Below are 12,747 nucleotides of genomic sequence, written 5' to 3' on the forward strand. Positions count from 1 at the left end.
ATACTGGACTAGAAATAAAAAGATTTGTAGACTTCACATAAAGCCAGAGTAAACCATGAGTAAAGTGAGTTAACCCTGTGGATGGTAAAAGTAAAAAGTCAACATCTTTTGGTGCTGCTGGAGCAACATCTAAAGAGGATGAATGACTTATGGGGCAAGCAAGATCGACACAGGTTAAATGACTGAGTTAGAGGAAGGACAAGAAGCTTACGTAGGCTTTGTGCAACTATCCTCAGCAGACAGAATTGACAGTGAACATGCACTTCTCATTACTGAATGACTGACATTAATCAACAACCCTGTCTGGTAGACTTATTCATGACTTTTTGTTTCCTTTCTCTTTTCTCCTCAAGAAATGACCCAGACAAACATCTCCTTTAAAACTAAAAGACAGGTCTGCAGGCGGCCAAAGTTTGTGTCTTCCAAAGAGGTGCAGAGGATTAAAAAAGGGTAAATGGTGCTCTTTAAGTTCTTGGGTTTTCCTATTTCAGAAGAAATTATAAGGGGAAATGGCTGCCAGTGCTGGGAGCAGTTGTGCAAAGAACGCAGCTGTTGCCAGAAGGGAGAAGCTGTATCACAAGCTGCCGGCTCGGCACATCACCCGCTTTCTAGGTGTACCTGTGACTCCAGGTACCACATCCACAGAACTGGTGATGGACAGTTGTTTCTTAAAGCAGCAAGTGAAAGAGGACTGGTAATTGAATGGCAACATTCAAAGCCCAGCTCACAGTCTGAGCCTGTTTCCCACTTTCTCTGTGGTTTCTTTATTTCTAAATGTAGTAATAGGCCAGAGGAGAACCTGCCAGTTTGAATGTTCTAGAATTACTGACACCTTTTCTGTCTGTTTGCAAATAGCCAGCGGGATTCTTCCATTCCAAATCAAGCCTGTCCTAGCCACTGGGACTCATCTGCACTACCAGACTTTGGATACAAGGTATTTTAATGTTGTTGTTTTCTTTTCACCTCTTGTAATTTTGATTGAAAAGCATGATTCAAAGGAGGATGCTGCTTAACTAAAGCATTTGTAACTAAAAAGGGACAGGAGTGACTTCCTGGATGAGTGTGCTAAAGATCTAGGTGATCTCCTAAGAACTCCTGAGAAAGATACCAAATTCCCATGAACTTCATGTGCATTTTAGGCATCTGTTTACATGCAAAACCAAAACTCACCAAATTCAAGACAAAAAGATTCACTGTTAAAAATGCAGTGATAACTTACCTTGGTGACTTAGTGGCCCAGTTAAGCAAGTGGCTTCTGTGAAGTGCGTTTCTTCACTAGAAGCTGACCTGAGAGCAAACCTCTTCTGTGTAGACCATTTAAAAAGTCATCCAGTAATAACACTATATCAGTTGGTGGTTGAAGTCTGGATTAGAGACCTAGGAAAGGAAATCTCCTTATGCTCTTTTGAGTCACCCTGTACTGTCACAGATCTGAGCATAGGCCACGGTCTCAAAGAATGGTAGAAATAGTTACAGCCAGTAGTATCTGAAAGCATTGTCAGTGATCTCTTCAGCAAACCAAACCAACCCCCTCCCCAGCCCAAAGTCTTATACTTGGTCTACTGAAACCAAAAAATGTACCGGAATTTTGTAGTTGCTAGGTCTAATAGTATTAAGAAGCAGTCCCTCTGGAAGAGCAACACAGATGGTGGGAGTGCTCCAGTATGCTACCAAAAAAGGCTTTTCAGTGTTAGACTTTTCTGTAGTGGTTTTGATCCTGATTAAGGAACTTAAGATCACAGAATCACAAGGTTGGAAAAGACCTTTAAGATCCTCAAGTCCAACTGTTCCTGTCCTATGCTAAACCATATCCCTAAATACCTGATCTACCCTTTTTTTAAACACATCCAGGGATGGTGATTCAACCCCCTCCCTGGGCAGCCTGTTCCAGAGCATTAGAGGTTTTCCTTGTTGACTATGTCATGAGACCTTGTGTGATACAGACCACAGTTATCAGCACAGATGGCTAGTGACAGGACAGAAGTACTGTCACATATCCAGAATTCTTCCTCTCTACTTGCAGTTGACAGAGTGCTCCATTGCTATTATCACCCTTTGGATTTTGCTTTCCCTGGTGTAGTTAACATTGATAGTGGCATGAGAACCAGAAATACCCTTGTTGTGAGCTGGTTTCTGTTACTCTGCTTTGTGCCCTGACTGCCCTTTCATGTTGGATCGTGCCTTTCCCAATGCAGTACCCATACCTGGCCCTGTGTGTATATAGCAAGTTCATGTAAATACACTTTAGATGAAAAAATGAATGGGTAAAATTTCAGTGGACTGCTCTGTACATTATCTCCTTCCAAATACCTGCTTTGCACAACCAGCAGAACCCCTGGCTTTCAAGACTGTAAACAAGTCAGGTGTTCAGCACTTGCTGAATGACATAATAGTGAGTTTGTGTGGGAATCTGGCAGCCAGACCTTTTGAAGAGTTGGGCCTGTGATATTTTGAGCTCTGTCAAAGCAATAAAAGATACAGCTAATCAGCTCTTCCCTTTGCTCATCAGCAACTTAATTGCATTTTTCAAAAGATGTGTAGCTTGGTTGTTTTTAGGTTTCTGAGTTGCATGTACTAACTGCTTCCCTTAGCCTAAAATTTCAGTCTGAATTTTACTTGAGCACAGTTGTTGGGACTGCATGGGGACCTCATTGCAGACTTCCAGTGCCTGAAGGGAGCATACAAACAGGAGGGGAATCAACTTTTTAAAAGGGTAGACAGTGGCAGGACAAGGGGGAATGGATTGAAGGTAAAGGAAGGAAGGTTTAAATTAGATATTAGGGGAAGTTTTTTACAGAGAGAGTGGTGAGGGGCTGGAACAGGCTGCCCAGAGAGGTGGTGGATGCCCCGTCCCTGGAGGTGTTCAGGGCCAGGTTGGATGGGGCCCTGGGCAACCTTGTGTAGATCCAGGCCTGGAGGTTGGTGACCCTGCCTGTGGCAGGGAGGTTGGAGCTCTATGATCCTTGGGGTCCCTTCCAACCCAGACCATTCTATGATACTATGTTGAGGTGTTTCTGGAGTCACTGAGGTGAGTGTGACAGGCTTTGGGATGTGTTGTGCAGATCCATGGTATTGCTGGTGGCACTTGTGGGCATGCATGAAATGAAGGGGTCGCCCTGTTTCCCAAAGCTCTTGTCTGCTGAGTTGGCACCTAAGAAAACCAGCTCTTCACTTGTAAACCGAGTGCATTTCACAGGAAAGGGGAGGTTAATTCTGCGCCGAACAGGTGACGGAGCCCATAGTACCTGTTGGCGCTGAAAGTGGAACTCTGGGCTAGATCAAATACTTTGGTGAGACCCTAAGCTTGTTTTTTTGCAGTAGGTAATATTGGGCCTGGCTGGGATTCTGCATTCATGTGGTGACCATCATAACATCTGACAGGCACGGCTTGACGAATTCTCTTCTCTTCAGACCTTGACAAATAACCCTGGCCAAATTTGCTGCGCTGGAAATGATCCGTTTTAAAAAGGAGCACCTGCTTGAGATAGGGAGAAAGCCACCTTTGCTTAAAAAGAGCAGCTCTGCTTTTGTAACATTGCCTTAATTTTTCAGCGTTGCAGTGTCTGAACCTGGCAAGCATTTAGAGTAGTGTGTCTGTAGAAAGTAGAGTGTGTGCAATACGCAGCGGAAATTGGAAGCGCCGATGGGAAAGCTGGTATGGATCTCTTCTGTCTTCGGTGAACAAAGGGGAATTAGTAGTTGGTAAACTTTTTAAGGCAAAAAACTGAATCAGTATTGTCTTGGAACTTCATGCTGGGTTTTAAATTGTATCTTTAATGTGCAGCTGAGAAATGTGTGCAGCAGATGTGTGTTTCTATGTCAGAGGATGTCCTTGTGTGGCTGCTGCAGTGCTGAATCCTGACACGCATCCCGAAGACTGCTGTGCTGTAACAGGAATGGGAGCTGGTCAATGGTGAAGAGTCTATCTGTGTGCTTAAAGACACTAGTTCTAGTTGTGTCACTGTCACTAATACAAACTCTGCTGCTTCCAAAACCTAGTTAACCAGAGATCAAGGTTTGGTATCACTGTTTACTGTTCTTATACAGTCATATCCTCATAGAAACTGTTGTCAGGCCGTGATTTTTTTTTTCTCTGCCTCAGAAACTCCTTTTTAGGTCTGGAGATGAAAAAAGCTAAGGAAGTTACCTTGCTCTGAAGCATTAGCCTGCAATAGCAATGTGCAATGTGCTGTTACCCAGTCCCACAAAGTTTTCATGCAGAAGAGACCTGGCTTTGTTGCCTGGAGGCCATCGCAGGATAAAATAATCCAAGTACCTTTCTTACAGGATTAGGCCTTATTTATGTATGAATAAAAGAGGTAGTACTGAAATGGAGTGACACAGTTGTTATCCTGTAGGAGACGGTGAGCAACTCAAGCTGTGGTGTGACAGAGTGCACAAATAGTAAATACTCACCCTTCCCAATTGGTTTACGTGTTGTGTTGTGAATAAGCTTTGGAAAATACTCCTGTATTAAGGCACAGAAAATATCATTCAACCTTGTAAAAGCTTTTAAATAAATTCAAAGAAATACTTTGTCCTGTGCAGCTGACTTTATTCCTGATCCTTTGAAGACATTCCTACGACAGGCCTCTTCCAGATGCAGTGTCCAGAAAAACACTTCTTTATTTCTGTGCAGCTGTGAAGTAGAAGTCCTGTTTTCTCTCCTTTCTACACTCAGCCTTCTAAAGTGTGGAGCTTTTCCCTGACAGGTTAAGATGCTGATTTTGTGTTACCTCCTAGGATGACCACAGCTTTGCTGCTTTATATGTGGGGCGTTGGGCACTTCACTTGAAGTCATCTCGAGTCCCCACTTGGCTTAGGCAAGTGTTACCACATATCAGCCTGCCAGCATCATGCATCCTTAGTCAAGTCTATGGAACAGAAGTGCTTAATCTAGAAGGCTGAAGACACAGATTACTTTGGAGGGGAAAAAAAAAGGGAAAATTCATCTCAATCATGAGATGAGCAAGCAGAAGAGCTCAAATTGTGTTTTAATTGTGTTTTGCATTAACTTTTCTTTGGGGAAAAACATGCATATCTTGATGGTTTTTAAACGTCAAAACTTATGGATAAATACACTGTGCTTCCTTTAGGAAAGGCAGAGATGTATTTGCTTAAGCAAGTTTTTAATGTGGCATTGCTATTAGGATCTTAATTGTTCTTTTATGTTTAGAAATATGGCTCTTTTTTTTTTTTTTGTTATGTCTGTATTTAAGTGCAACTTTACAGGTTTTAACTTTGAAAAGTTAAGGAGCGATGATGCTGGGAGGCTGTGTGTGTTTTGTTTGTTTCATCTTTCACAGCCAAAGCTCCCTACAATGTCTGGTTACAAATGATATGCTTATCTCACATCTTTTGTTCTTAATCAGCTTCATTTCTTCAACTAGTAGCATTTTCAACATCAGCCTACTTTGGGTTTTGAGATTTGTTTCACTGAGATGTAAAGTTTCAAGCATCAGCTCTTACTTGGAGGTGACAAACGTTTACTTGATCCTCTTGCTTTCAGCATCCTTCCTGAAGAGAGGTGAGGTGGCCTTGCAAGGTGATGTCCTGATTTACACATTAAGTATCTGTCATAATTATTGACATAGTCACGATCAAAAACATGAAATTAACCTTCCTAAGTACAGTTTGGGGACCCTTCTGGCAGGGTGTGTGCTGGAGTTATGCTTCTGCGTGTGACAAGCCAACTGAAGCCTCAAGTCACCTTTTGCTCTGGTTTGTGTTTTACAGGCAGTGGAGGTCAGTAACACAACCCCTGAATACAATGGAATAAAGCTGCTGTTTCATCAGACTATGAAGCGCTACAATGTCCTAAAAATACTGAGGATTCAGAATCCATCCCTCTGGAAAGTGTTTCAGTGGTGAGTTATTTGTTTCCTCATCCTTGTGGTGAGGGAGTCTCTGAGACCTGGTGTCCTCTATCTTTTTTCTTGCAAAGACAAGACATTCCCACTGGTGCTTTAATGTGACTGGTAATCCTTCTTGGGAGCATTTCAGGAGTGAAGTGTCTGAGGCCTTCCAAAGAATGCCCTGCTCCCAGGGAGGTGCCCTTGGGTGATGTGTGGAGGGTTATGGACAGAAAGGCAGACGTGGTGCAGAACTGGGCTGAGTGGTGATGTGGAGTAGGGACTGAACCGTCACTGCTGGCTGCACACATGTTCTGCCTGCTATGGATCCCCATCCATAGGAGTATATGAAATACTTGCAAAGAACAAAACACATGAGGCTAAAGGGTGCTTGGGTCTAGTCAGATCCATGTAAGAGTTTGAGTACCCATTGCTGAATGAAGTCAGGATTCAGGGAGAAAGAATCCTTCTGCTGGAACATAATGAACTCTCAGTTCTGGAGCTCCTTCCTGGTTTTCAACGCCCACATTGGTGACAATCAGCTCTGGGGATTAGAAACCAAGGGATTTGAGCTGCTGCTCATAGTGACAATAAAAAACCACATTAAACTTAATGTGGTAGCAGATGGAGCTGATGCATAGAACAGTTGTCTAGCCTCAAACAAAAGCACAGGTACTTAATAGAAATATTCAGGGTCTGTATGGGGTGGTAATGGCAAACAAATACACTGCTCAGGTAAGTCCTTTCACCTCCAAAGTGACCGAACCCAGGAAGTTTTCAGCTAATACTGTCATAAAACCTTTTCATCTAGCAAAACTGAAACACTTCAAAACCTGTATTAGTGCATACTTACTCCTTTTCTGCCTTCTCCACTGAGATAACTCAGATAGCCTGGCAGAGTTTAACATTGCCAGGTTCTCAATGAACAAATTTGGGGGTCCCTTGCTCTTAACTTCTCATTTACACAGTTTACAAGTTGGAAGGATTCTCCCCTCTCCCTGACTCTTAGTTTAGTTTGTAGCTGATCACTTCCTGAAGAGTATTAACTGTCTGTCCACTTCAACAACTTCTGAGAACCTGTGGAATGTCTGGATGCTATGAAATAGTGATGGGAGATACTAGTTAAGCCTTCTGTTGTGGTTCCTCATTTTGATACTGATTAGATATTAGGACGAAATTCTTCCCTGTGAGGGTGGTGAGGCCCTGGCACAGGCTGCCCAGAGAAGCTGTGGCTGCCCCCTCCCTGGCAGTGTTCAAGGCCAGGCTGGATGGGGCTTTGGGCAACCTGGGCTAGTGGAGGGTGTCCCTGCCCATGGCAGGGGGTTATGGGGCTAGATGGGCTTTGAGCTCCTTGCCAACCCAAACCATCCTGTGATTCTGTCATAGCTCAGTCTGACCTAAATGAATATGGTCTTAAGTGGCGAAGGACAGCTCAGTTCCTCTCCTTCTGGCTCTGCCTCCTCCGCTGTGCTGATCTCAGCTCAGGGCAAGAGCTGGGGGCGTACAGCAGCTTGAGTTCCCTGTGGGGAATGAAGAACCAGGTGCCTCCAGCTTTTACCCATAGCTGGAGCAGGGCAGCTCTCTGGTTGTTACATCCTCTGCTCCACAAAGTGTTTGGGGGTGGGAAGGGGCAAGAGACATTACAACAGAACTAGTAGGGAATGTGCAGAGGAGGAAAAGGCTGGTATGGTGGGGACTGTAATAGTGTCAATGCTTGCTTAAATTGACTGAAGAAAGCCAGAATTATCTGGAATTGCCTGGCAGTGGTATCATTCTACTGTTGGTGTTGTCGCTTGTTCATCATACTACCAGTTTGTCTCCTTTTCCAAGCTGAGAGGAGAAAGCAGACTGGAGATCTCATCCAGCTGATATTTACATGTACATTGTATTCATTTAAAAAAACCCAACCAACCCCCAATAAAACACCCCAACCTTTCTCCTTTTGCTTCCACAATCCTCTCTCTCATCAGCTGCTTTTTTTCCATTAGGCAAAAGGAGCAGATGAAAAAGCAGAATGGAGGGAAAGAAGTTAAGGAAAAGCTCCTGTTCCATGGAACCAAGACCTCTTCCAGGGAATCCATCTGTGTTCACAACTTCGACTGGAGAATTTGTGGAACGAATGGAATTAAATATGGATATGGTATGTAGGGTGTAATTCCACATGTTATATGTCTACTTAAGACTCCCCTGATATTATAGCAATAAAAGTTTTGAAGTCTTTAACTGTAAAAGGTGAAAAAAGAGATAGGATTTAGTATTATGACATTCCTTCCCTCTGGAGAGGACCGGATTTGCTTTGGGGGGAGGGGGAGTAAGGGAATGACTGTAGGGACCTGAAACAGGCACTGTTGCTGTAGGTGGGATCTTCTGAAGGCTTCAGGTCATAATTGGAATTTACAAGAGAAATGGCTGCTAGTTCTCACAGCAGGGAGCAGGAAGGGTGTTCCCTCAGTATGGTCACGCAAGGTCCTCGCGTATTCTTCTCTCTCTCTCATTGTAGCACACACACCTCTGGTGTTTTCTATGCTTTTTTTTGTTTTGTTTTTTTAAAGAAAATATTCCTAAAATAGCAAACTCTGAATGGAAATTCTGTGGTGGAATCCTTTCTCTTGTGAAAACGCCTGTGGTATTACATAAACTGAGTAAGAGAAGACCTGAAAGTTGGGTCAGACGCTTCCTAAAAGCTGCGGGGGACCGCTCAGCCTTCCTTGCCACTTACCACCCTGTTTCTCTTCCACCCTCTAGGCAGTTACTTCGCTCGAGACGCCTCCTATTCCCACTCGTACTGCGAGCCGGAGGTGAAGACATACTCCATGTTCGTGGCTCGGGTGCTGGTGGGGGAACACACCGTGGGCAGCTCAAGCTACGTTCGTCCCCCGCCCAAGTCCAGCACCGGGCTGCAGTTCTACGACAGCTGTGTGGACAACGAGCTGAATCCCTCCATTTTTGTTGTCTTTGAAAAATACCAAATTTACCCAGAGTACATCATAGAGTATAAGGAGGAAGAAAAGGCATGTGTCGTATCTTAGAGGGATCTCAGCTTGTTTTCCATATAGCAAAGAGTCTCCATGCTTGGCGACTTCTAATACGGTCCCTTGGGATGTTAATCCAAATAATTTCTGTATCGAGGGAGGCTGGCATAAGAGATGTTACATTTGTTCAGGCTAATTGCCTTGTCTTTTCTTCTTCTGCTCTTGAATGAAGCACAGATACCTGGATAACCGTAGCTGAACAACCAGAATCAATGGGATGGGAAGTAGAACATTGTGACTTGCTTGGGCCAGTAATTGTAAATGTTTTATTTTCTTAGAAATAGAGTACAGAGAATTTCTGTTTGCAGACAGTTCAGTTAAGAGGAAAGTCACCAGCGCAGCAGTTTTTAAGCAAACTCTTGGGTTTTTAGTAGCTGAAGGTTCTTCTCAGTGTAGAATATGGCTGCTGTTGATCTTCTCCTTGACCAGAATTCTAAACAAGACAGTGTACATGAGAATGACTTGATTTTGTTTTCAAAGTGCTGCTAGTTTCAACTTTAGAAAGGTACAACAAAAAAAAAGAAAAAAAGAAAAGCTTATTTTAAATCCATGTCATAAGTTCTCAAGTGGAGAAGTTTCATCTGTACGATGGCAGCTACTGTTTGGATCTGAAAATTGCTGGATCAGATTTTTTTTGCAGATCTGCAGTAGCTGTATCTCTGACCTCCACAAAAATAGAATCACAGAAGGGTTGGAAGGGACCTCTGGAGATCATCTAGTCCAACCCCCCTGCCAGAGCAGGATCACCTTGATTAGGTTGCACAGGAACACGTCCAGGTGAGTTCTGAATGTCTCCAGAGAAGGAGACTCCACAGTCTCCCTGGGCAGCCTGTTCCAGTGAAGCTGTGACAGTCACAGCCTGCAGATAGGCAGGTACTATGGTTTGGTGGTTTGGCTGCCACCAACAGCTGTTAAGTGTAGAAAGGCTGGATCAGAAGGAGCCGGGCTGTCGCCTCAGCCTGGCCGCGTTATTGTCTCAGTGTGAACATTCGTTTAGCAAATGCTGTAGGACAGGAGAAACACCTTAAGAGGCATTGATATTTCCTGTCCTATTTCTGTAGGTTAATTTTCGTTTTTCCAGAAATGTGACGTAACTGGAAGAGACCAGTGAACGTTTTCTCAAGGCCAGTTGTAGAACTGCTGCCCTACCCTTCGTGTACGTGTTTTATCGCCCACCTCGCGTTGGGCAGCTCGCTGAGAACTCACCAATGAGTGGAGTTCCCCTTCGTATTTTTGGGTTGTTGGGGGTGATCCTGGATACTGCTTCCTTGGATCTTTTTGTTGATACACTTGCTTTGTCAGTGATGCCCAACCCTCATAACAGCTGTTACGCCCTTTTGTTATTGTGACTTGCTTTTTATTGTCCCCCAAAGAAACTACAGGATCACATGTAAGGTTCCTGCTGAATTTTAGTATGGAGTTCGTGAGTTAATGGACCTGAAGAGTCTCTGTGTGGAGATGTCTGATTTAGGCAGTCATGCTTTTAACAGGGAAACTGTTGCTGAGGGCAGAGGAGCAGTAATTTTTGCTTTCAGATAGGCATTCCAGTAAGTCAAATAGCCTCCCAGTTATCTGTATCTCTGATATGCATCTTTAAACTACAGGTACTACTTAAAGCTTGCAAGCTGCTAAGAGGATGGGGAAGTAGATAACAGTAGAAAATCTTACTAAAATTACTGTCATAGAACTAAACAAAAACGTGCGTCAATAGTGCATGTAGAGGGGAAGGTTTTACCACTTAAGATCTCTCTCTCACTTTTGTTTACCTGTAGAGTTCCCAAATCACCAAGTTTTGCCAGATTTTCAAATAAAACGTGTTTTCAGTCACTTTTTCCTTGTTAGCCTGCAGTTTGTCTCCATACATAAACTCAGGGCACACCCAAACATGATCCCTGTGCTCAGCAGCTTCCTTTCCTCCGTGTTTCTGAACTGGGGAACTGCGTGGATGTACTTTATTGTAGAACATTTTATTCTAGATGCTTGGCCAAGTGTGAAGGGCAGAACACACTGATTCACAGCAGACAGTTCTGTAAACAAACTTCCTAAGATACCCCTAATGCGAACTGCTCTGGTAGTTTGGTTGGATCCCACTGAATTAAATGCCTGCTCTGAGCAGGGAAGGGAAGAAACTGCAACTCCAGCGCTGGGCTTCACACTGTCAGAGCTGCACTGCCACCGGTCCAGCAGGAGATGCTGCCGGGTTGGGGTTTCGATGGCTCTGCCTGTGTGCACAGGGATGGCTAATCAGTCAGTGGTGGAGCTGGCGTATAGGTGAGAGCTGCACTGGGAGGGGAAGGAAGGCAAGAACTTCTGTCTGGGAAACTGAGTTGGAGGGGGGGAAAATGCTAGGAAAAAACATACACTGAGTGCAGGAGGATGGGGTACAAAGGGAAAATGGTTCTTCCACCTCCGGGCACCTCAGCCTCCTCCGGCCACCAGGAAAAACGCCTTGCAAGAGAGATGCCACATCAGGCACAGCCTGACCCCCTGCTCTCTGAGCTTGGCAAAAGGCAGTGGCTGAGAGGAAAAGAGAAACACCTTCTGGGACAGCTGTGGGGCATGGGGCTGAATTCTGGCTCCAGTTGTTGCAACAAGCCCGCTTCAAGGTGAGACTAACCCCAAGTTTGTTTTCATGAGAGCCAGCAGAGTTTTAGAAACAACTTGCTTTTTTTCCGTTCCTACTGACCGAGCAGGAGCTCTGTTTGCTTTTCCCTGCCAATCCTGGCGCTGCCACTTGTGGGCTCTGTTTTTGCCTGGAATAGGCTGTGTGATAGTGCTTGGCCTTGTCACTGCCCATGCTTTGCTTGGGTTTCTGGCTTGGATAAAAGCAGGCTCTTGCCTGCCCTGCTGTACCTGCCCATTCACAAGCCCTGCAGTATAATCAGATTAACAGCTGTCGGGGAGTTGAATAGGCACAGAACAGGCTTGTTCAGAAAAGCCTGAAAATGCACTTGTGAGGGGCACACGTTGCATTTAACCCAGTAACTTCACCTCCTTGCAGGCACAGCATTGTAGGGGCTCTTCATGAGCACAGGCACTGCTGCTCTTGACTTCAGGGTGCCTCGTGTTTGTTCCTGTTTGGAAACCTGGGGCACAGCTACTCCTATTTCCAGACAGTGTGGACACTAGCAGCATGGAACGTATTAGGAGCAGCAACATTGTGCATTTGTTATATAACACCACAATCTTAGTGAGTTTTTTCATTTTACCTCTCAATATATCTTTTTTCCCCAGTCTACCCCTGCGAGCCAGGGTGCCAACCAGCTGGGTTGCTGACTGTGAAGCGTAAGCCAGATGCAGTCCCAGTCACCTGGTCAGCAGCTCTGTCAGATGAGTCTCCTCCCTCCACCCCGCCCAAAACCCTTCAGGTATTAAGAGGGAGAACATTTTGAGGTATCTGTGGCACAGAGTGGCATGAGCAGTTTCCTAGCCCCCTACAAGGCTTTTGGGCTCAGCTTTGCTTCCTGGCATGTTCAGGCCTCTGCAGAACAAACCAATGGCCCAGTGGTGACAGCTCTGAAGAGGTGGCAGCAGCAAGTGCATGTGCAGCCCTCTGGCATAGCTGCTCTGCAGGTTCAGACGAGGCAGCGGCGAGTGCCAGTCCACAAGACAAGTGCAGTTTCTCAGGAAGAAGACTCCAGGCCTTGGAAGAAGCTTGTTCAACGGTTCCAAGTGCTGTCGTGGCCTGTCAGACTGCGTGGTGGCTGGATGCAGGTAGGCACGATATCCAGCTATGCATACAAGAAAGTTCAGGAAGCTCTTGCTTGCAGAGGTGTCTGCAGCCAAGGCCAGAAGACCAGAGAGAACATCACTGCCTCCCCATTTCATTGCTCTGGGGTGCAAGAAATGGCCAACATGGAAGA

General features: G+C 44.9%; 1 protein-coding gene across 1 annotated transcript in view; it reads left to right on the forward strand.

Moving 5' to 3' along the window:
* The window catches only part of LOC311194544 (protein mono-ADP-ribosyltransferase PARP12-like), a gene marked incomplete at its 5' end in the record, with an annotated part of 29,001 nt that extends 19,090 nt beyond the window's left edge, over positions 1–9,911 (forward strand). The window contains 5 exons of the mRNA XM_084267659.1: positions 354–450; positions 856–934; positions 5,737–5,867; positions 7,841–7,992; positions 8,598–9,911. Coding sequence (XP_084123785.1) covers positions 354–450; positions 856–934; positions 5,737–5,867; positions 7,841–7,992; positions 8,598–8,881 — 743 coding nt within the window. The 3' untranslated portion in view covers positions 8,882–9,911. The remainder of the gene's footprint in view (positions 1–353; positions 451–855; positions 935–5,736; positions 5,868–7,840; positions 7,993–8,597) is intronic.
* Between the last annotated feature and the right edge of the window lie 2,836 nt (positions 9,912–12,747).

Source organism: Gallinula chloropus (assembly GCF_964237585.1).
Source record: "Gallinula chloropus genome assembly, chromosome: 1".
Taxonomy (NCBI): domain Eukaryota; kingdom Metazoa; phylum Chordata; class Aves; order Gruiformes; family Rallidae; genus Gallinula; species Gallinula chloropus.